The sequence below is a fragment of the Pogoniulus pusillus genome, chromosome 9 (assembly GCF_015220805.1).
Source record: "Pogoniulus pusillus isolate bPogPus1 chromosome 9, bPogPus1.pri, whole genome shotgun sequence".
NCBI lineage: Eukaryota > Metazoa > Chordata > Aves > Piciformes > Lybiidae > Pogoniulus > Pogoniulus pusillus.
The window spans coordinates 7,036,403-7,059,300 of record NC_087272.1 but is presented as its reverse complement, the minus strand read 5'-3'; the positions used below and the strand labels follow the sequence as shown (position 1 = coordinate 7,059,300).

The following is a 22,898-nucleotide window of genomic DNA, read 5'->3' as shown; positions in this document are numbered from 1 at the left end:
AGTGCCATGGTCTAGTTGACTGGCTAGGGCTGGGTGCTAGGTTGGACTGGATGATCACAGTATCACAGTATCACCAAGGTTGGAAGAGACCTCACAGATCAAGTCCAACCCTTTACCACAGAGCTCAAGGCTAGACCATGGCACCAAGTGCCACGTCCAGTCCTGCCTTGAACAGCCCCAGGGACGGCGACTCCACCACCTCCCCGGGCATCCAATCACTCTCTCAGTGAAAAACTTTCTCCTCACCTCCAGCCTAAATTTCCCCTGGCATAGCTTGAGGCTGTGTCCTCTCGTTCTGGTGCTGGCCGCCTGAGGTCTCTTCCAACCTGGTTGATTCCATGATTCTAAGTCATTGCACTGCTGAAGCATAAGTGCCCCTAGATTTTTTTTTATACTAAGTTTCAGTCTGTAGGTTCATCATAGCATAGAATTAATTTGTCACTTGCTGGAGTAATGATACAACTACAAGATACAAAAACTGACTTTGGGACATCTATGTCTGCATGAGCCATTTCCTTTGCTGCTTTTACCTTCATTTTTAAAAAGCCCAGTAAAGCTAGAAAGCATTTTTAGCATGAGACTGCTACCCTGCACCAACACTAACTGAATGGCATCCTTTAAAGAGAACAATGTCATTGACAGATTAATATGGTTACAGAAATTGTTGGGTGATTAACTATTGCTAATCATTGTGGATGCAGTAACACATTACGGATGTAAATGTCCCTCCACCTTCCTTCACTGTGATCAGGAAAGGAGCAGCAGTACTATCTACCAACTTCAAAATTTGCTCATTAAAAATTGTTTTTGTGTTCAAAAATCAGCAGTAAGGATAAGAAGTGGCTTGTTATCTGCAAATTATGGAGCTGCCATAGCCCCTTCATGATTAAACTTGCTGTAGTATTGCTTCTGACTACTGTCTCTCCTAGCAAAAACAAGCTATTGAACAGATGTGTAGGTGTAAGTTGGCCTTAAAACCAAAGTTAAAGTCCATTAGTTAGGGGAACTTAGATTGTTGCAGTCAGCAATTAAGAGAAAACATCTCTAAGCCTGTGGCTGGGAAAAAAAAAGGTTTTGCAGTAGCTTACTGATTCCAAACTCCCAATTAACTCTAAATTCCTGAAGATGTTTGGGATTTTAGGACACCTCTTTGTTCTCAACATCTGTCTCAGAGCAGAGATAGCTCTGGTATGAAAAAAATACTTACTTTGGAATACTGTTTTCTTGGCAAAAGAATATGAAATTGCATTAAAACACAGCTTCTCTGGGTTTTTTCCATTATCAAATCACACAGCATCTGTCTTTACTACTGACTTGTATTGTACAAAACAAGAACCTTTAAAACACTTGTTTGAGAGCCTGATTTCTGGATAGAAGTTTCTTTTCAAAAGCCAAACGACACGCTTCATCTTTAGAAAACAAATCCCCCCCAAAAATTAAAGCAATGTTTGAAACATTCTTTTTGAAAGACAGTGACACAGCTTTTCACAACCTGACTTTTACGGGAGTGGCACTGTTCGTGCTAGCAAGGCAGATGACACTAAGCTGGGGGCAGATGTGACTGAGTTGGAGGGCAGAAGGGCTCTGCAGCAGGACCTTGACCGCCTGGACAGATGGGCAGAGGAGAATGGGATGGGGTTCAATAGCTCCAAGTGCAGGGTGCTGCACTTTGGCCACAACAACCCCATGCAGAGATACAGGCTGGGGTTGGAGTGGCTGGAGAGTAGCCAAACACAGAGGGATCTGGGGGTGCTGATTGATGCCCACCTGAACATGAGCCAGCAGTGTGCCCAGGTGGCCAAGAGAGCCAGTGGCATCCTGGCCTGCATCAGGAATGGTGTGGTCAGCAGGAGCAGGGAGGTCATTCTGCCCCTGTACTCTGCACTGGTTAGACCACACCTTGAGTCCTGTGTTCAGTTCTGGGCCCCCCAGTTTAGGAAGGACATTGAGATGCTTGAGCGTGTCCAGAGAAGGGCGAGGAGGCTGGGGAGAGGCCTTGAGCACAGCCCTACGAGGAGAGGCTGAGGGAGCTGGGATTGGTTAGCCTGGAGAAGAGGAGGCTCAGGGGTGACCTTATTGCTGTCTACAACTACCTGAGGGGTGGTTGTGGCCAGGAGGAGGTTGCTCTCTTCTCTCAGGTGGCCAGCACCAGAACGAGAGGACACAGCCTCAGGCTGCACCAGGGGAAATTTAGGCTGGAGGTGAGGAGAAAGTTCTTCCCTGAGAGAGTCATTGGACACTGGAATGGGCTGCCCGGGGAGGTGGTGGAGTCGTCGTCCCTGGAACTGTTCAAGGCAGGATTGGATGTGGCACTTGGTGCCATGGTCTAGCCTTGAGCTCTGTGGTAAAGGGTTGGACTTGATGATCTGTGAGGTCTCTTCCAACCTTGGTGATACTGTGATACTGTGAAGGCACAGGTAGCCAGGTACACAAGCAGGTGTGTGTTAGTGGGGAGGCACTGACAGGTACTCTGCTTTTTTGCAGCTCATTTTCTTGTGGTAAAGAAAACAACAGCAGGCATTTTCCCTGTCAAGAACAAGCCTTTTTTTATGATTCCTGCCTCCATTGTCATTAGAGAATGAAAGGATGTCTCATTTTATCTTCACACATTTTCTTTTAAAAGCAAGACAACCTCCTTACAATCTTTCTTCAGATGTCCAGTTTTCCAGTGTTTTTAACACAGATGGCTATTGCCAGTTGTTAGAATATCTTCTTGGTATAGTGTGATGGTTTGGGTGTTCCCTGCCCCCACACACTTTAGAAATCACCCAGACTAGACTCAGCCAGCTCTGGAAATACGAATGAAGCTTATATTCACAGCTGGCACAATATACAAGCAGATATTTGCAGTATATACAGTTATAGACAGAAATATACAAGGGAAAAGGTAATAGAGAAACACAACATTCAGAAACCTGAATCCCCAGGAGGGGCCAAAATAGGCATAGGTACCGAGAACCCCCCTCTGCAACAGGGAACTAGCACATCCTTGCCTTGGTGATGGCACGTAGTATGAAAATACATTCAGCACTGCAAAGCATTCCTGGAATGATGGTGAACACAGTTATCATGGCCTGGGTCATATGCTCTTCCTGGAGTACCTCTGTTTGGGCTGGTTTGGGCTGGAATAGAGTTACTTTTCTTCACAGAAGCTGGTATGGGGCTACGTTTTGCATTTGTGTTGGAAACAGTGTTGGTAACACAGGGATGGTTTAGTTACTGCTGAGCCCTGCTTACACAGAGTAAAGGTCTTCTCTTCACCCTATCCTGCCAGCGAGTAGGCTGGGGGTGCACAAGAAGTTGGGAGGGGACACTGCCAGGACAGTTGACCCCAACTGATCAGAGAGATGCTCCATACCATATGATGCCATGCTCAGCATATAAAACTAGGGGTTAATTCAGCTGAGGGCGCCGCTGCTCAGACACGGGCTGGGCATTGGTCATTTGGTGCTTCTGCTTACATCATTTGTCTTTCTTGGATTTCTTCTCTCTCTGTTATTTTCACTACCATTAGTATTGTATTTCATTTCAATTATTAAACTGTTCTTAACTCATGAGTTTTCTCACTTTTACCTTTCAAATTCTCTTTCCCTCCAGTCAGCTGAGAGAAGGAGGAAGTGAGCAAGTAGATGTGTGGGGCTTAGATATCACCAGCTGGGGTTAAACCACAAACCACTACCATTTTTGATGGGGACTTTTAAGCATTGTAAATAACTACTCTTCAGTTAGAAAGGCAGGAAGTTAGATGATGTGATGTTTTTGGGTGTTACCTGCCCCCCCACACTTTGGAAATTACCCAGACCAGACTCAGCCAGTTCTGGAAATTGAATGAAGCTTATATTTACAGCTGGCACAATATACAAGCAGATATTTACAGTACATACAGAAATACACAAAGTAAAAGGTAGTGCAGAAACACAACAGCCCTCCCAGAAACCTGAGTCCCCAGGAGGGGCTCTCAGCCGCCCCTTCACCTTCCCCCTACCCCTCTCACAACCTTACCCCAGTCTCAAGGAAGAATGGAGGTTCAGCCAGGGGGTTAGGAAGCAAAGTGGATTAGTGAGAGAAATGGAGGGTGAGGTTAGAGAGATGCAGCTCAGAGCTTCCCAGCAGAAGTGCATTATCTATGTTTTGATTTTTGTTCTTATGCATCTCAGCAACCCTATAAGTGAAGTAGACATCACCACTGTTTTCCTTTCACAGCCTGTAATCTAGTCCTTCTCACCAAAACATTCTAGCTGGCTTCAAACTAGCACAGCAGCTCTCCAGAAATCAGAGTAAATGTGGATCAACATAAGCATAAATAAGATTGGAAATTGTCACAAACACCTAACCTAGAATCAACATGTCATTTCCTTCTTTCTTACAGAGACTTCTGTGAAGAGTTTAGACTCCACTAAGTAAGTATATTTTCTGTAATAATCCACTCTCTTATAGTACTTTACAGTTTTATCACTATTACAGGATGGCCAAGGGGTTTAGGAAGGGCAGGTCCTGTCTCACCAACCTGATCTCCTTTTATGATCAGGTTACCTGCCTGGTGAATGTGGGGCAGACTGTGGATGTAGTCTACCTGGATTTCAGCAAAGCCTTTGACACTGCCTGCCACAAGAAGCTCCTGGCCAAGCTGGCAGCTCGTGGTTTGGCCAGATTCACTTTGTGCTGGATCAAGAACTGGCTGGAAGGCTGAGCCCAGAGAGTGGTGGAGAATGGTGCCACGTCCAGTTGGCAGTTGGCACTAGTGGTGTGCCCCAAGGATCAGTGCTGGGCCCAGTCCTGTTCCATATCTTTACTGATGAACTGGACAAGGGGATTAAGTCCAGCATCAGTAAGTTTGTAGATGACACCAAGCTAGGAGCAGGTGTTGATCTGTTGGAAGGTAGGAGAGCCCTGCAGAGGGATCTGGACAGGCTGGATGGGTGGGCAGAGGCCAATGGGAGGAGATTTAACAAGGCCAAGTGTGCAGGGTTCTGCACTTTGGCCACAACAAACCCAAGCAGCGCTACAGGCTGGGGACAGAGTGGCTGGAGAGCAGCCAGGAAGAAAGGGACCTGGGGGTACTGGTGGATAGTAGCTGAAGATGAGGCAGCAGTGTGCCCAGGTGGCCAAGAGAGCCAATGGCATCCTGGCCTGCATCAGGAACTGTGTGGCCAGTAGGATAAGGGAGGTTATTCTTCCCCTGTACTCAGCACTGGTCAGGCCACACCTTGAGTCCTGTGTCCAGTTCTAGGCCCCTCAATTCAAGAGAGATGTTGAGGTGCTGGAACGTGCCCAGAGAAGGGTGACGAAGCTGGTGAGAGACCTGGAACACAAACCCTGTGAGGAGAGGCTGAGGGAGCTGGGGTTGTTTAGCCTGGAGGAGGCTCAGGTGGGACCTCATTGGTGTCTACAACTACCTGAAGGGAGGTTGTAGCCAGGTGGGGGTTGGTCTCTTCTCCCAGACAACCAGCAACAGAACAAGGGGACACAGTCTCAAGTTGTGCCAGGGGAAGTCTAGGCTGGATGTTAGGAGGAAGTTGTTGGCAGAGAGAGTGATTGGCATTGGAATGGGCTGCCCAGGGAGGTGGTGGAGTCAGTGTCCCTGGAGGTGTTCAAGCAAAGCCTGGATGAGGCACTTAGTGCTATGGTCTGGTTGGCTGGATAGGGCTGGGTGCTAGGTTGGACTGGATGATGTTGGAGGTCTCTTCCAACCTGGCTGATTCTATGATTCTACTACTTACAATGTTCAATTCTTCCCGGTTCCTTCATCTGCTGTGGTTGATCTGTTTGTTTCAGAGGTGTTATGGATATTAAATGCAATCACTTCTCCTAAATGACTCAAAAAGCAATTATTCTGCTTTTCCTGAAACTGTAAGTGATATAGAAGCAAGAAAGCTTCTTTGGCCTTGTGAATAAACCTAGAATGACTGAAAAAAAACCAAACCAAAACAGTTTTCTGAGCAGGCTGATGCAGAGCAGCAAATTACAGAACCATTTGCAGCAAACTTGTGGGGAAAAAAAGATTTGTCTGGATGACTTGGAAGAGAGAAATTATAGTTAGCATATTTCTAGAAAAACTAACAATTGCTCACTCTCTTGTCTTGCTCTTCCTGTCACAGCTTTTTAAGGGTCACAATGACCTAAAAACCTCCAAGTAAATTCACAATTTTCTCACATTTTCTGTATTATAATGCAGCTTTCTGAATATCAGCCAAATATGTGATCTTCAGGCAATAAAAAATTGGCCAAACTTGGGCCAGGGCCAGGAATGAGTCCTCTCACACTGAACAATTCCAGTTCTGAATGATGAAAGGCAAATGTCAAGCATTCTCATCCCTACATAAATAATATCCTTTCAATGTGGATCTAGGAAGTGAGACTATTAAGAAGTGTTCTGTAAGTATATATCATAGCAGAATAAGTTGGTCTGATGGTTTGCAGAAAAAGTACAACAGATTGGTCAACTTCTTGTAGCCACATACTGACTTTCATTGATATGGTCATAGTTGTTCCTCCTTTCATTCCAATGCCAAGGAAGAAGAAAGATCACACAATCATAGAATCAACCAGGTTGGAAGAGACCTCCAAGATCATCCAGGCCAACCTAGCACCCAGCCCTAGCCAGTCAACTACACCATGGCACCAAGTGCCTCATCCAGTCTTCTCTTGAACACCTCCAGGGATGGTGACTCCACCACCTCCCTGGGCAGCCCATTCCAATGCCAACCACTCTCTCTGGCAACAACTTCCTCCTAACATCCAGCCTAGACCTCCCCTGGCACAACTTAAGACTGTGTCCCCTTGTTCTGTTGCTGGTTGTCTGGGAGAAGAGACCAACCCCCACCTGCCTCCTCATCTCCTTCAAGACCTTCAAATGAGCATTTTAATATCTATGAATGTGCATGTACCTTTTATTGTATATAAGATATATTTGGCTATTCCAGGAGACAGAAAAGTCACCAATAAAGTCTTCTCAGTTTGGATGCTTTTAAGGGAACAAATCACTTTTAGAGCCCTGTAGAAGACAGAGGAAATGGTGCTGCCAGTGTTTTCTCTATTGACTTTTGTGGACTTATAAGCAGCCCCACAGGAACTTCAGGTGGCAACAGCTACTCACCAGCTTCAAGAATGGAGGTTCGGAACTGTCAAGATCTAACAAAAGACATTTCTTTTCATCTATGATTTATTTGACCTTGCTAAAGATAAGTAGAAAAAAATAAAAATAGGTTTTAAAAAGATTAAAAAGAAGACAATTATTAAAGGAATTTAAAAGGTAAGAAAATCAGACTATAGGGAAACATGTATGAGTGTACACATGTATGTCAGTTGCTAGTGCATCTCACCTATGACATTAGATAGACACTTGAATAGCTGGAGGAAGATGAAAAGGCAGAGGTGCCTGGAATTGCAATTGCAAAGAGTTTGTCTCCTACTGGAGAAAATAATGTACAGCATCTAGGAGGAAAAAAGTGAAGATTTCATATTAATTTGTGTGAGGGACTGCAATAAAGAAAGAGAAAAAGGGAATAAAGAATAGCAAGAAAGAAGACTGATCACAGTTGCCCAAGAAAATGTTTATTATATCACATCCCATTTCAGTCTGCCTTTGCAAGACTCTCCTCCAGACATGCTGCTGTCAGGTAGAAAAAAACACTTGAATCAATCCACTTAATTTTTTCCCCAAAAAATTGTTAGTGTCACACTTTGCAGAATGCATTTTCCTCTCAAAGCCCTAGCTGACCAGGAAAGCAAATGAATAAGAATTATTTTTCACAGGACAACTGTGCCCTACAAATTACATTTTGACACCAGTGCCTCACTCTACCAACTGTTCAGCCCCTTTAGTTAAGTCATGTCCTATGTGTAGCAGATGAAAACCAGAGGACTAAGCCATGCTGGTGACAACAGAAAAGAAGTGTAGTTAGAATTTCTGGAGGATAAGATCAAACTCAGAATGGCTGAAAAAATCCTGCTGATTCATTCTTCACCAAAAAAGAACAAAAGTTTTCTCCTACAAATTAATTTGTCACTATTATCGATAATTCAGAAGTCTTCATTTCAGTTTAGTGCTACTTAATTTCCCATAACTCATCCTTAGACATGTTAATATTTATCCTAAAAGTAGTTTTGGTGAAGTTGTACATCAGCATCATATTCTACAAGGAAACTTGTCTCTCATTAATTCTTTGGCTCTGGCTGCCTAGCTATGACACAGAGCCCCCATAAAATATTTCTGCTTTTGGCCTGTCACAGGATGTCAGGGGTTGGAAGGGACCCAAAGAGATCATCAAGTCCAATCCCCCTGACAGAGCAGGACCATAATCTATCTCAGGTCACAGAGGAACACATCCAGACAGGCCTTGAAAATCTCCAGAGAAAGAGACTTCACAACCTCTCTGGGGAGCCTGTTCCAGTGCTCTGGGACCCTTATGGTAAAGAAGTTCCCTGTTGTGTTGAGGTGGAACCTCCTGTGCTGCAACTTACATCCGTTGATCCTTGTTCTATCACAGGGAACAAGTGAGCCAGAGTCTGTCCACTCTCCTGACCCCCATCCCTCAAATATGTATAAACACTTATTAAATCCCCTCTCAGTCTTCTCTTCTCCAGACTAAAAAGCCCCAGGTCCCTCAGCCTCTCCTAATAAGCCATGCCCTCCAGTCCCCTAATCATCCTCCTAGCCCTCCACTGGACCCTCTCCAGCAGATCTCTGTCTCTCTTAAACTGGGGAGCCCAAAACTGAACACAGTACTCAAGATGGGCTCTCACCAGGGCAGAGTAGAGGGGAAGGAGAACCTCACTTGATCTGCTGGATACACTGTTCTTAATACACTCCAGGACCCCATTGGCCTTCTTGCCACAAGGCCACATTGTTGTCCCATGGTTAATTTGTTATCCACCAGAACTCTCAGGTCCCTTTCCACCGGGCTGCTCTCCAGCAGATCATTTCCCAACATGTACTGGTGGAGGTTATTAATTCTTTCCAGGTGCAGAACTCTGCTCCTGTCCTTGGTGAATGTCATTTGGTTCCTCTGTGCCCAGCCCTCCAGTCTGTCCAGGTCTCTGGATGGCCACACAGCCTTCAGCTGTATCAGCCAAGCCTCCCAGCTTGGTGTCATCAGCAAACTTGCTGAGCAGACTCTGTCTGTCTGTGCCCTCAGCAGTGTCATTGATGAAGATGTTGAACAGCACTGGACTCAGCACTAATCCTTGGGGGACTCCTCTGGTTACATGTCTCCAGCTGGACCTGGCACCACTGATCACCTCTCTCTGAACTCTGTCTTGTAACCAGTTCCTCATCCAGCCTCACTGTCTACTCTTCCATCCCACACTTCCTGAGCTTGCTCACTAAGATATCATGTGAGGTAGTGTCAAAGGACTTGCTAAGGTCAAGGCAGACTACATCCACTGGTCTCCCTGAGTCTATCCATTCAGTTATGGCATCATAGAATGTTATCAGGTTAGTCAAGCATGATTTCCCCTTGGTAAATCCACGACTACCCCTGATAACCTTATTCTCTTCCAAGGGCCTTGAGACACCCTCCGGAAGGAACCGCTCCATCATTTTTCCAGGGATGGAGGTGAGGCTGACTGGTCTATAGTTCCCCAGAATTTTCTTCCCCTTTTTGAAGATTGGAGTGACATTGGTTCTTCTCCAGTTCTCAGGCACCTCTCCTGTCTGCCACAATTTGGCAAAAATGATGGAGAATGTCAGAGTCCCTTAACTGGAACATCCTTACTCACATGCTTGTGAAGCTGTCCAGTATCCTACTGAGTCATTTTCATTTGTTGCCCAGGAAGAATACTTTTGCATACATAAGCAATAATCAAAAACCAAGTTCATAGTGAGTTTTCCAGCTGCATTTTAAGCTACACAAATAAAAACAAACTGTTCAAACTCCAGGTAGGTTGATATTGTCATGACAGCAGCACAATGCTAAAAAGCAGCCATAATAAACAGGACAGTGTTGAGCATTCTTAAATTGCAAAAAGTCTCCTCCCATAGCTAAAACTTTGCATAACTCATGAACCTCATGAACAGGAGATGTCAAAGCTGAAAATATGGACCACTAAAGCTGCTGCTGAAGGATCTCTTCCAGCTGGATGCTGGAAGGAGTCAGCAAATTAAGTCCTTAGGCTAAGTCTAAGCAAGTAAGCAAATCCAAAAGCAAAGTTAACAATGCCATGAGTGCCACACTCAAAAGAAGCCCAGAGGACAAGTAGTGTGAAGCAGTACTGCTGTAATTAACAGATGCAACTAACACTCATGCTAAATAGCTAAGATGAGCAGGCTGCTGTTGTCCTATGAACCTGTGCACTGGTACTGATATTCTCTGGCCCTTTCTGATAGTGCACAAATTAATTTAGTGGAAGAGTAACTTCTGGTGAACACTTCAACTCACCAGAGGACCTGTAGAAGTTGAAATGATAGTCTTATAAATAGCATATCTAAGTATTTCTGTAAAGCTGTAAAGATATTTCAGTGAAGTAACCTCAGCTGACTGTACAGGTACAAAGTGGAAAGGCAAAGCAAGCAGTAGATGACCAGAAAGCAGTCACTCTAAAATTGAGTAGTCTTACCTAGATGAAAATCAAACTTTCCTACTGTAAATACACCTAAGCTGGAATGGCCAAAAGTTAACATGAGATGTAATTTACCTAAATGGTTTTAGAAGAAAATGTCTCTGTAACTGAGTTTTCTAGCAGAGCCTGAGAAAAAAACACAATGTTTTGTACTGCTCTTCTGCAAAAGTTTCACCATGGTCCAGCAGCTTTTGCTACTCAGAAGCAACAGAAATGTTCTGGTGAAGTTGCTGAGCAGTTTATTTAAGAAACTAAATGCTGACCTTCAGCTGATCAGATTAGAGCCAGTATATGCATAACCAATCCAAATTTTGATGGAGAAGCACAACTGACTTCACTGTCCATGTGAATTTCTGCTCTAAGCAAGAGCCAACTATTGGCTGCCTAACCTCTTTTCCTTAGTAAGCTAATAAAAAGGTAGGTGCTAACAGGCAGTTTAAACTAATGCCTTTCTGCAGTCTTTTGGTGTAGGAGGATCTGGGTTTGCTGCAATTCACTGTACCAGAGTGTTCCTCTAATGTTTCAGTAAGAATGAAAGCCAGAGCACAGAGAAGTCATTCTAGACAATTTTTACAGGCACCTCCAAAAGGAACAGCAAATGTCCCCCATGTGAGACTGATCCAGTGGCCCAACATTTGCCATGTGCTGTTCAGTGCCATGTTCATTGTTCCACTTCTCAAAACAAAAGGCTCCAGATACGTGTTCTGCCAGATTTGGATACCTGCTGAAACACAGCAGATAACATCCAAATTACTCAGCAAGCTACTACTGAAAAATCTGGGTTGTATATAATGCTAATGGCACCCCAGATTTTTTTTCTCCTTGTGATTGGAGAAGAGGGAATGGGAAAGAGCACAGTGCATGAAAACTCCCTACAGGAGTGGGACATCTTTTCAGTTTCCTCAGGTTGCCCTGAAAGGAAGACAACAAATCACAGGATGTTAGGGGTTGGAAGGGACCCAAGGAGACCATCGAGTCCAACCCCCCTGCCAGAGCAGGACCATACTATCTAACACAGATCATAGAGGAACACATCCAGACAGGCCTTGAAAGTCTGCAGAGAAGGAGACTCCACAACCTCTCTGGGGAGCCTGTGCCAGTGCTCTGTGACCCTTACAGTAAAGGAGTTCCCTCTTGTGTTGAGGCAGAACCTCCTGTGCTGCAACTTACACCCATTACTCCTTGTCCTATCCCAGGGAGCAGTGAGCAGAGCCTGTCCCCCCTCCTGCCCAGCCTTCAGGTACTTATAAACATTTATCAAATCCCCTCTCAGTCTTCTCTTCTCCAGACTAAAAAGCCCCAGGTCCCTCAGCCTCTCCTCACAAGCCATGCCCTCCAGTCCCCTAATCATCCTCCTAGCCCTCCGCTGGACCCTCTCCAGCAGATCCCTGTTCCTCTTAAACTGGGGAGCCCAAAACTGAACACAGTATTCAAGATGAGGTCCCACAAGGGCATGATACTTTCATTTCTACACTGCAAAGCTGACACTTTTGCTGCCATCCTGTGTTGATGACCTAGGCTGACATTGCACAGAGACTACAAAAACCTCTCCAATTTTTGTTTAAAGGAAGTCTCAGGGACACAAACTACTTATAGTCTTGCTTGCACTAAGAGATGGTGGCTTGGACTCACTAGCCACACTGTGACTAGGAACACACTGAGAGGAACAACTTCCCTTGGTGGCACTGCTTAAGGGAAGCAAGGGATTTGCAAAAGACACATAGGAATGTTCTCTCCACAGCACTCAGTATGCAATTGCAAAGAATTTTCCAAGACAACTGGAGGCTGGAACAAGCCTCCTTACTGTGAAAAAAACAGGAAGAAGAAATAAGACTCATGCTCTCTATGTCAAGGTCTGGGCCCTAGTTTGGTGCAGAACAACTGCATATTGCACATGGAATCATAGAATCAGTTGGGGTTGGGAGAGACCACAAGGATCATTTAGTTCCAACCCCCCTGCCGTGGGCAGGGACACCCTACCCTAGATCAGGCTGCCCACAGCCTCATCCAGCCTGGCCTTACACACCTCTAGGGATGGGGCCTCAATCACCTCCCTGGGCAACCCATTCCAGGCTCTCACCACTCTCATGCTGAACAGCTTCCTCCTCACATCTAGTCTGAATCTACCCATCTCCAGCTTTGCTCTATTCTCCCTAGTCCTGTCACTCCCTGATTGGCTAAAATGTTCCTCCCCAGCTTTTTTGTAGGCCCCCTTCAGATCCTGGAAGGCCACAAGAAGGTCACCTGGGAGCCTCCTCTTCTCCGGACTGAACAGTCCCAACTCTTTCAGTCTGTCCTCATAGCAGAGCTGCTCCATCCTTGTGGCCCTTCTCTAGACATGCTCCAGCATGTCCACATCTCTCTTTTAATAGAGGCTCAAGAAATGGATGCAGCACTCCAGGTGGGGTCTCATCAAAGTGCAGTAAAGGGGGAGAATCACCTCCCTCGACCTGCTGGCCACACTTCTGAAGCAGCCCAGGACCTGGTTGGCTTTCTGGGCTGCAAGTGCACACTGCTGGCTCATGTTGAGCTTCTTGTCCACCAGCACCCCAAGTCCCTCTCCTCAGGGCTGCTCTCCAGCCACTCACTCCCCAGCCTGTATTTGTGCTTGGGATTGCCTCGACCCAGGTGCAGGACCTTGCACTTGGTCTTGCTGAACCTCATGAGGTTGGCTTGTGCCCACCTCTCCAGTTTGTCCAGGTCCCTCTGGATGGCATCCCTTCCCTCCAGCATGTCTGCTGCACCACACAGCTTGGTGTTGTGTGGTTCAGAGGAATTCACCACTTGGACAATTTCCACTCATGATTAGAATGTGACTCAATGAACTATACAGAGAAGTAGTTCAAATGAAGAGCCTTTGTGTTTGTATACAGAGGAAGTTAGTACAAGTCCTACAGAGTCATCTGTTCCTATGTGTTTGCATTCTGCTGCTCATTTAGCAGCACTGTGTGCAAGAAATAAGGTCTGTATGCCTCTGCTGAAACTGAGGAAAAGGAGGTTGGGAGAAGTTGGGTGGAAGCAGGAGAACCATGTGACACAAAGATGTGGGCCTGTGGTGTAGGAATGTGAAAACCGCTTCTGCTTTGTAAAAAGGATACAGTCTGGAGGTCCTGGTTTGGGCACAAAGGTAGAAAGGCATAGGCATAGGGTTGGGTTTATGCCTTCTGGCTCATGGCCATATGAAATACTTGAGTGACATTTCTAGACTCAAAAGTAGAGTGTCCAAGTCTCTACTACAAATAATCAGTGCAGTATTCCTCACTCATTGGAACCACCATTTGAATTCTTTCAATACACATACTCAGATTTTGTTTACCATACCTTATTCAACCTCTTACTTGTAACAAATTATCTAAATCATGGGCAAAATCCAAGTCAGATTTCTTTGCCCAGGTATGGGATTATCTCTGTCTGCCCCACTGGTATACTTTGGGCAATATGACACAACAACCTCTAGCCAGCACCTCAGTGATTTTATTGGGAGAATGCACCTGAATTACACAACTGCTTATCCTTCACTGCCATCTCAAAAGTTCCCTTTCCCAAAAGGCAGATAAATAGATCCTACAATTTTCTGGAGAGATAACTTCAAAGAGGTTCAGTCACAGAGCACTATTACAACCTCTGCTGGCTTGCTCCTTACTATGGAATCTCTTCAAAACACAGCAAGAAGCCTGCTGGGGAAATGGCCTGTGAACTACTGCTCTCCTCTTCAGACATGCTCACCTCCAGGGAGATGATGTGGAAGGAAGATTTGGGCCTCAAAATGAAACTGTGGGATTAGCTGCAGCGGTTTTCCTGTGACAAGGATGTGCAGTGCACGTGTAGGTTCTAGACATGCTGTATCAAAGGGTGGAACTACTAAGCCTGGGGTGGGCAGCTGCCTGGGACTGTGGCAGCTGGTAAGAAGTGAGAGGCACATAGAATTGGGTGCAACTGCAGCCATCCCAATTAAACCTGCAGCAACGACCCGACAATTAAAGTGCTGACATTACTTCCATTGGGCAAATACTGCAGGGAGCAAGTGGCACACCAGGAATGTTTAATATTTGTATGAAGCTTTTGTTTAAAAAACTGTAGAATGTGTCACTGCTGATAGGGGTATTGAATAGCTCCCACTGCTGTGATGCAGTTGAAATCTCTGCTGATGACAAGTAGTAGCTCTAAATTGTTGAAGCATGGAGCGGATCAGTACTAAAACACATTTTCTCCCTAAAGACTGCAGCCCATTGAATAACAAAGGTTTGTTAGCTGAAGTCCCTTGCAATCAGCCCTTGCACGAAGTACACGTTCCCAGTGCCAGCTGCTGTTAACATATTAACAAGAAAACTGATTTCTTGGATGTGAAAACATCAGGTACTAAATTTCCTCATTTACCCTTCTCTACCAGTATAGAACTCTCTGCATATGAAAATACTGTTTGTTACAAGTAAGATTAGTACTAAATGTGGAATAAATGCAAATAAATTAAAATAATTTTAAAATGCTTTTTCAAAGACACACAAAAACCACCCCAAACCCCAAGCCCCCTACTATTTTATCCATATTTAAAGACATTTCTGTCTAGAGGCTGCACAGTGTTTCAACCAAAAAACGGTGTCTGCTGAACATGCAAATAGCTTTACAAAGTTAGCAGCATAAGGAAAAAAAAGCCATATTTTAATTTGATAAATGCTTCTTGATGTCAGCTACACATTACTGATTCAAAAATGAAATTAAGGAGCAGCAGAATGGATTTATTTATCTTAAAGAGCTCTCTATTCCAAATCTGTATTTAACAGAATAGTTAAAAGGAGAGTGTGTACTAAATGAAGAGACAACAGCATAAAAGCAGACCTGAATTTATCTGGAATAAATTCACCTGAAAATAGCTTTAGTAAAAAGCAGCCTCAGTGCTGGGATGTTCAACCAAGCAATCTAGCTAATTAACCCTGCAAAGACAGGGCAAAAAGACTATTTAGAAAGGAAGCACGATAAGGAAACTTAAAGAAAGGCAATGTAAAACAAATCTCTCCACATAAACGAGACGAGAATTCATTTTCCTCGTGGCACTCTCTACAGCTCCCGAAAGTGCCTGCTGCCGCAAAGAATGAAATTAAAGGGGCGGAGGGAGAGCAGAAAGAGGTGTTATCTTACCAGCCAGCGGACGGAGCTTAGCGCTCCGCTCCCCTCATGACGCTGGGAACTCACAAGCCTATAAAATGTGTCTTGGCTCCCAGTTCCCTTCTCCTTCACCAAAAGCAAGAGGTGTCTGTGCAGAGGAGGAAAGGTGATGCTGTTCTACTCAGAGGTAGCTCTCCTGACTCAGCTGGTGCTGCATCTCCAGCAGTTCGAACAGCTTAGCTGATGCTTTTTCTGAGAGATCTCTACTGCCCAGTACCTGCTGTGCTACCTTGCTTCCTTTTTAAACTCTCTCTTCTTATCTGTTAGTGGGGACTTTGAAGGGTCGGGAGGCGGCAGAGGCACATCATTGCTAGAAGAGAGGAGAGCAACATCCAAGATGACTTCTGTCCCCACAGCCAAATGGAACACGACTATGAGTAGCAGGTGGAACATGAGCCTTGTGGCAGCAGGCGATGCCTGGAGAGAGGTGCTGGGAGTGCCAGCTGGAAATGCTTCTGCCCCTGCAGCATCCTCAGCAGCCAACTTCTCCAATCAGTTTGTGCAACCCTCTTGGCGCATTGCCCTGTGGTCTCTGGCTTACGGTAGTGTGGTGGCAGTTGCTGTGTTTGGAAACCTCATTGTCATCTGGATTATCTTGGCTCACAAGCGCATGAGGACAGTGACCAATTACTTCCTGGTGAACCTGGCCTTCTCTGATGCCTCCATGGCTGCTTTCAATACCCTCATCAACTTCATCTATGCTCTGCACAACGAGTGGTATTTTGGAGAGGCTTACTGCCGCTTCCACAACTTCTTCCCAATCACAGCTGTCTTCGCCAGCATCTACTCCATGACAGCAATAGCTGTGGACAGGTGAGATAACAGAGGGACAGTTTAGGGGTGAGAGACTGAGATCAGATTCTCTGTTGAAATAAAAATAAAGAGATGACAATCACAAAGTGATGAGAGGCAGAGCCCTCAACAGTTCATCAGTTGTGCCCCTCTGCACTCCTTGCAGATCGCTCTCGTATGCTGCTTTTCTCCTTATCTTCAATCTTTCTCCTTCACTCTCTCATTGGTTTTACTCCACTGCTTTCAATTACAACAAATAGTTCTGCCCTCTGACTTCATCTGCTCTCCATGCTCTGTCTTTTAATAGTCATTCTGCAAAAGTAGTCATTGCTCAGGGTTTTACTTGCCCATCTGTGAAAACAGTATCTGTCCATCAGTTGAGGTCACCTAATTCATACCGATAAGGAGTTGTAGAGATTTTGTGAATGGAGAGGACTTCAAATTTCCCTCCTCTTTGTATTTCTGCAGCTGGCAGAGGCATTTTCCTCCTCCTCAGGAATCACTTCAGACTCTTTTTAATAGCTCTTCTCACAGACAGCTCCGAGCTGCTCGGTTCCTTCTGATTTTAACTAATGAGACCATTTGCATTGCCATCTGTGCATATCTAAGGTCTGGTAAAAACATGGTTTCAAAATGCTTGCTTTTTTTTCTAATTCTTTGCATCAAAACAAGCCTTTGTAGCTCTGAAAGAAAGTAGGACAGGGGAAAACTTTACCTTTGTGCTCTTGATAATAATGGAATAGGACAGCTGTAGTCTTCATACAGTAAAGGGGAGATGTAGCTGTCAGATTTCCAACAGAGATGCTTTAATGGATCACCTTTCTCAGAAGGTGCTGAGAAATTAAGTGAATTTAGATAAGGGGATCACAGTTAAGGCACAAACAGCAATTTTTGCCTTAACTGACCTGGCAGGACTGCACCATTTTCCAGTGATGGTAGTTAAGAATTTATGAGGTTTAATCCATCTTCTGAAACATTTCTCATTTCCAGGTGCCAAGACTGGGGAACACATTGTTTTGCCTTTTGTTTCTGCTGTGGATAAGTTCATAATGCTTTCTTGTTGGCTCAATTAATTAGAAATGTTAGGTGGCATTCTCAGCCAGATGCATTTCTGTTCCATAAAGCTAAAAATGAAAGATAAAATGAGATTCTTAGCAACTCTTCTACCTCTCTGCTCTGGGGATGTGAGACAGGAGGGAATCAGTACACTTTCCTTTTGCCAGTGATGTATTCTGCTCCCAGCTGTTGCTTCTCATTAATAATGAGAGGAGGCAGTGTAAAGCCAGTGACACTATCTTTAACCAGGCAAAGACTTCTCTCATTGCCAATTTGGGATTATTTTAAGATTCTTACCTAGATTGAGGCTTTCAGAAAGATAAAAAGGTTGTGGCTGATGTTAGGAATCTATCTGTTATTGCTGCAGCAGATCATGTCATCAGCTGAGCAGTTACTAGGATTGTCTGAGTGAGGTTCTTCCATTTTTCTGACAAAAATATACCTAGAGCTGTAGTACTACCTTGACAGTTCCTAAATTTGTGCTAGGAAGCTGGAAATGAAGGTAAGTATAGTTCTTTTGGAATCCAAAGGGTGCATTTCCAGAGTGAGTGAAGAGTAGCTCTGCCCCATACTGACTGAAGTGCAATAGTCAGATCCTATATATTGCAAAGGTTTTCCTTGGTTTAGGAATGTGAGACACTGGTGCTCAGGAGTGAACCAGTTACTACTATTACTCACTGTGATCTCACCCATCTGAAAACTCACGGAGAAACCACCATTTCCACCCTACCACATCTCCAAGCTCATTTGCCCCCAAAGAGAAATCCAAATCTTCCTTCTGTTTAGGTGAGCTCTCTGAAGTACTTAGGAGCCCGTGTAAAACAAAGAGCAGCATACCCTTTCTTCCCTATTCACATTGCTATTCCTTCTCCTTTTGTGCCAAATCACAGCCAACACGATTCAGTACTTTAACCATTTCCTGACTGCCTCTGTAATATACCTCTACAGAATCAAGAGGAAAACAGGGTCAGAGCAAAAAACCCAATGAACATCTTCAGAGGCCCCAGATCTGCTAGGTGGAAATTGTTTAAAACCGATTACTGTTTAGCTTGTGTAGAAGTTCAGATAGTGCTTCAGACAGGACACTCTTCTTTAGTTTTCACTCATCCTTACACATTCATGTTCATTTAAATTATCTTTTAAAAACTAGATATTAGCATAAAGGCACTGAGGGAACTGGGATTGTGGGATTGCCTCGGGTGATTTTTCCAGTAGAAATTAATATCCCCAAGTACTCGAAGATCTTGGGTTATAACTCACTGAAAAAGTATGCTGTGATAAGCTCCATTGATAGCTTTAGAACATTCAAGTAGTCACAGTATGAGTGAGTCCCCGTTCAGTCTAGACATTGCTTAGGGGAGGTCGTGGGCCGTACTTGTTTCCTTTCACATCTGGTTCTGTAGGCGTTAAGTTGTGTGCACTGTGAAGTCACTGGGCTGACGCAGACTGCTGTGGAGTAGGCAGTTAGATCCTCTAGGGGGGCGTGCTGCATCTCCAGCTGAGGATGAAAGTATCCAAGACTGCTGTAAGTATCCAAGATGCTGAAAGTATCCAATTACCACTTGGTAATGGAACTCAAATTTATGTGAGTTTGTTCACTCTTCTGTCCACTTCTTCCAGGTGCTCTTTTTCCCCTGTCTTCTGCTGCTTTTCCAAGAGGCAGTTTGCAGTCTACTGCAGAGATGTCACAGGTAGCTTTAACCAAGTCAGTTCAAGTATCAGAAGCAGCACAGATTTTACACTCTACTGTTTCATAGACACTCATCCACTTTTTCTTCTACAGCTCATGCCATAATGTACCACAGTTACATTGCATCCAGTGCAATAGTCCCTTTCGCTGCCTTATGGACATAAACTTTTTAAATAGCTTAGTATAAACCAAATAGGGAATAGTTCTAGAGCAAATAAGCTCTTGCCACTGGCCAGTGCATCATCCTAAAAGGCCACATGTCTTAACTCCACCTGTGACGAGTGGCTCTGGCACAGTTCCTGGACATAATGAAGGCAGTAACTGAGGCAGAATTCAAGCCATCTAGCTCTGGCCTTTGAAGAGCCACTATCCCTTCCTACTAGTTCTTAGCATGCAGAAGAAGTGGTTCATCTATGCTGGCAATTGATTTCCAATCCCAAGATCACCACATCATGCAACCAGTTCTGCATGTAGGCCTGGAAATCCTCTGCAGATATCTGACAGGTAAAGTGGAAGCTTGGAGTCATAGCAACATAGCATAAAATAACTTGTCTCACAGTAGACACTTTATGTGTTTTTATACATTCTTTCCCTGTTATTAGCACATCTACATTGTGGTTTTCTCAGTTATTGTTCTTCCAGCAATTCTGTAATGATTTCCTCGTTTCAACAAGTTTAACTCTGTAAAAGCAACTGCTTTGGCATTAAACAAGGTATTCTAACAATGACAGTGCCTAGCTGCTGATCCTCTTCACTCCCTACTATTTCTTTTCTTCTGAGGATGCAAATAAACTTCTACTTTTGGTCTTGGGAGAGCTATTGCATACATATTAGATTTCTTTGTATTTCATACAAATGTAAACAAAATTCCATTTGTGAAGCACCAACGTTCTGCCTTACTGCAGAACAGCCTGCAAGGCTAACTGCTGCTCCACACAGGTCAATATAATGGCACCCAGGAGACTATGTAACTTTCTTTAACAAACCATTAGGAAAGGGGAAAAGCATGGACCTGATATAATCTTTTCTAAAGATCAGATTCTGCTAAATGTTAACCATCTATTTTAGCCTCACGCTCTGCAAAAATTCCAGCTCATTTTTGAGGTCAGCTACTTGCAGAGTCAAAGGTACTATAAAAGAATAACAAAAGAGTCCAATGTTAAAGAGAATTCCACTTTCATGAACTGGTTTTTTAATCATAAAACTTTCCTCACCTGTTGTGTTGATGTAAGCTTTGAAGCTGTTAAAAAAGTCTGCCTCAGTGAGCCACTAACAGCAAAGTCCAAAAATTAGTTTCAAATTAGGAGACTGTCAGAGTAAATTACCATTTTTAAAGCTCAAAACTTGGTCATGTCCCAAAGTCCCATTATGATTTCAATAATGACAAGGGAGGTTATTCTTCCCCTGTACTCGGCACTGGTCAGGCCACACCTTGAGTACTGTGTCCAGTTCTGGGCCCCTCAATTCAAGAAAGATGTTGAGGTGCTGGAACATGTCCAGAGAAGGGCAACAAAGCTGGTGAGGGGCCTGGAACACACAAACCCTATGAGGAGAGGTTGAGGGAGCTGGGCCTGTTTAGCCTGGAGAAGAGGAGGCTCAGGGGTGATCTTATTACTGTCTACAACTACCTGAAGGGAGGTTGTAGCCAGGTTGGGGGTGGCCTCTTCTCCCAGGCAACCAGCAATAGAACAAGGGGACACAGTCTCAAGTTGTGCCAGGGTAGGTATAGGCTGGATATTAGGAAGAAGTTCTTCACAGAGAGAGTGATTGGCATTGGAATGGGCTGCCCAGGGAGGTGGTGGAGTCACCGTCCCTGGGGGTCTTCAAGAAAAGCCTGGATGAGGCACTTAGTGCCATGGTCTGGTTGACTGGATAGGGCTGGGTGCTAGGTTGGACTGGATGATCTTGGAGATCTCTTCCAACCTGGTTGATTCTATGATTCTATCTTTCCCCCCTTTTAGGGCCTTCTGATAGAACGAAATGCCCTTCATTCTGACCTTCAGTCTGATACGGAACTTTATTCTATGCTCATCTAGTCCAACAGAGGTGTTACAAAACTTCCTCTTTGTATTTACTCCACAGAAATGTATCTGTGGATACGAGTTTTAAAAGGAATAAGGCTAATCAATTTTGAGCTAAATTCAAGTTCGGGTGCTGAGTTGGCCTCTCTTCTAGGCCGTGCAGGAGAGGGAGACACCAGGCTTACACCAGTGTGATGCATAATGGTCAATCCGTTTACTGAAGCTAAGTGTGATCCCTATATAGTGGAGTTCGGTAGAGAGACAGGTACTTCTGATAGGCTTACAAAGCAGAGATGGGCTGTCCACAGGCACAGAGGCAGACCTGATCAACTACCCCCCTTAATCCCCCTTTGCAAGAACTTAGCCTCAACATTCCTTGTTCCCAGGGCTGAGCAGCCTCTCTTCTCGCACATCTGACAACTCCCTCAGCTTCTCTGCCAGCCTCGCAAGGCCACCCATCTGCAGCTATGCCTCCTTATCAGTTCAGTTACTCCATCCTGCTTACTCTCCTTATTTTGTCAGACTGTTCAGTTCCGCCCAAACCCCAGCATTCTGGTACCTCAGGCAGCTAACAACTGTGAATACAGAGCATCATGCTGCTGACATGCTGACATCAAGATACAGGGTTTTAAAAATTTGATTGAAAGATCAAATAATTAAGCAGCTTGCAGCAGAATGAGAGCCAGAATCCCAGAGTCATGGTCCCAGCTTTCTTTTCCTCAGCACCCCTACACTCGCTTTTCTGAACCTCAGACTCAAACGGAAATTAACCTTTACTAACAAAACATTGTAGAGAATCTCCATGTTTTAGAATGCCACTGATTCCTGGTTTTAGAAGTCTCTCTTTTCTTTTGGTTGCCTTTCTCATTTCTTTTTAATAAGCTTCCTCAAGTTTCCATAGTACCTCCTTTTCAAATGGAACACTACCCTAAGAGCTTGATTTTGGTCTTTTATTGTTTCTGCAGAGAGGTTAACACTAGCCATACTCTAGACTCTATTTGAAGAATAATAATGTTTAGTCCTGACTGCAGACACTGCTCAAGACTAATCCAAGAGCTCCTTGCTTACTTACTTTGGGCTCCTCCTTGTAGATATTCTATGGAGTAGTCATTAACACAAATATATGTGATGTCTGCACTGAAGTCACTGTTATTTGTCACTATCATTATTGCATTAGCTGCTACCACAGCCATCTAACTTCTTTTGGCACGTCACCATTTTAACTCTGTATATAGTTATATAGTGTATAGTCTTGAAATTTACTCTTTCAGAATCATACCTGGAGTTTCAAACCATAAAACTATAGCATTGATGAATATATTTGTTTTCATTTACTTTAAACTATATTTAGCATCATCTTTTTTTTTCCCTGTCCTCTTCCATAACCTCCTCTGTTTTTTTTTGTTTGAATCTTACTGCTGGTGTTATGTTCCTCCTACCTAGTTTCTAGTATGCCTGTTAAAGCAATAACCTTATTCAAAACTCAGTTTTCCAGTTTCCTACCTTATTTCTTAGACTTCTAGTATGCCTACATAAGCAGATATATACTGGCTGGTTTTCTCTTTCTCTGTGATGTTGTTCAGTTATTGAAGGCTATTAATAATCACTCTATACAC

General features: G+C 44.2%; 1 protein-coding gene and 1 long non-coding RNA gene across 2 annotated transcripts in view; one reads left to right on the top strand and one right to left on the bottom strand.

Moving 5' to 3' along the window:
• Positions 1–11,020: 11,020 nt before the first annotated feature.
• The window catches only part of LOC135177998 (uncharacterized), a 31,707-nt gene continuing 19,829 nt past the window's right edge, over positions 11,021–22,898 (bottom strand). Inside the window, exon 3 of the long non-coding RNA XR_010303302.1 lies at positions 11,021–11,284. This is a non-coding gene — a long non-coding RNA (uncharacterized LOC135177998). The remainder of the gene's footprint in view (positions 11,285–22,898) is intronic.
• The window catches only part of TACR3 (tachykinin receptor 3), a 49,885-nt gene continuing 42,790 nt past the window's right edge, over positions 15,804–22,898 (top strand). Inside the window, exon 1 of the mRNA XM_064148425.1 lies at positions 15,804–16,536. Within this exon, the coding sequence (XP_064004495.1) occupies positions 16,061–16,536 (476 nt within the window). The 5' untranslated portion in view covers positions 15,804–16,060. The remainder of the gene's footprint in view (positions 16,537–22,898) is intronic.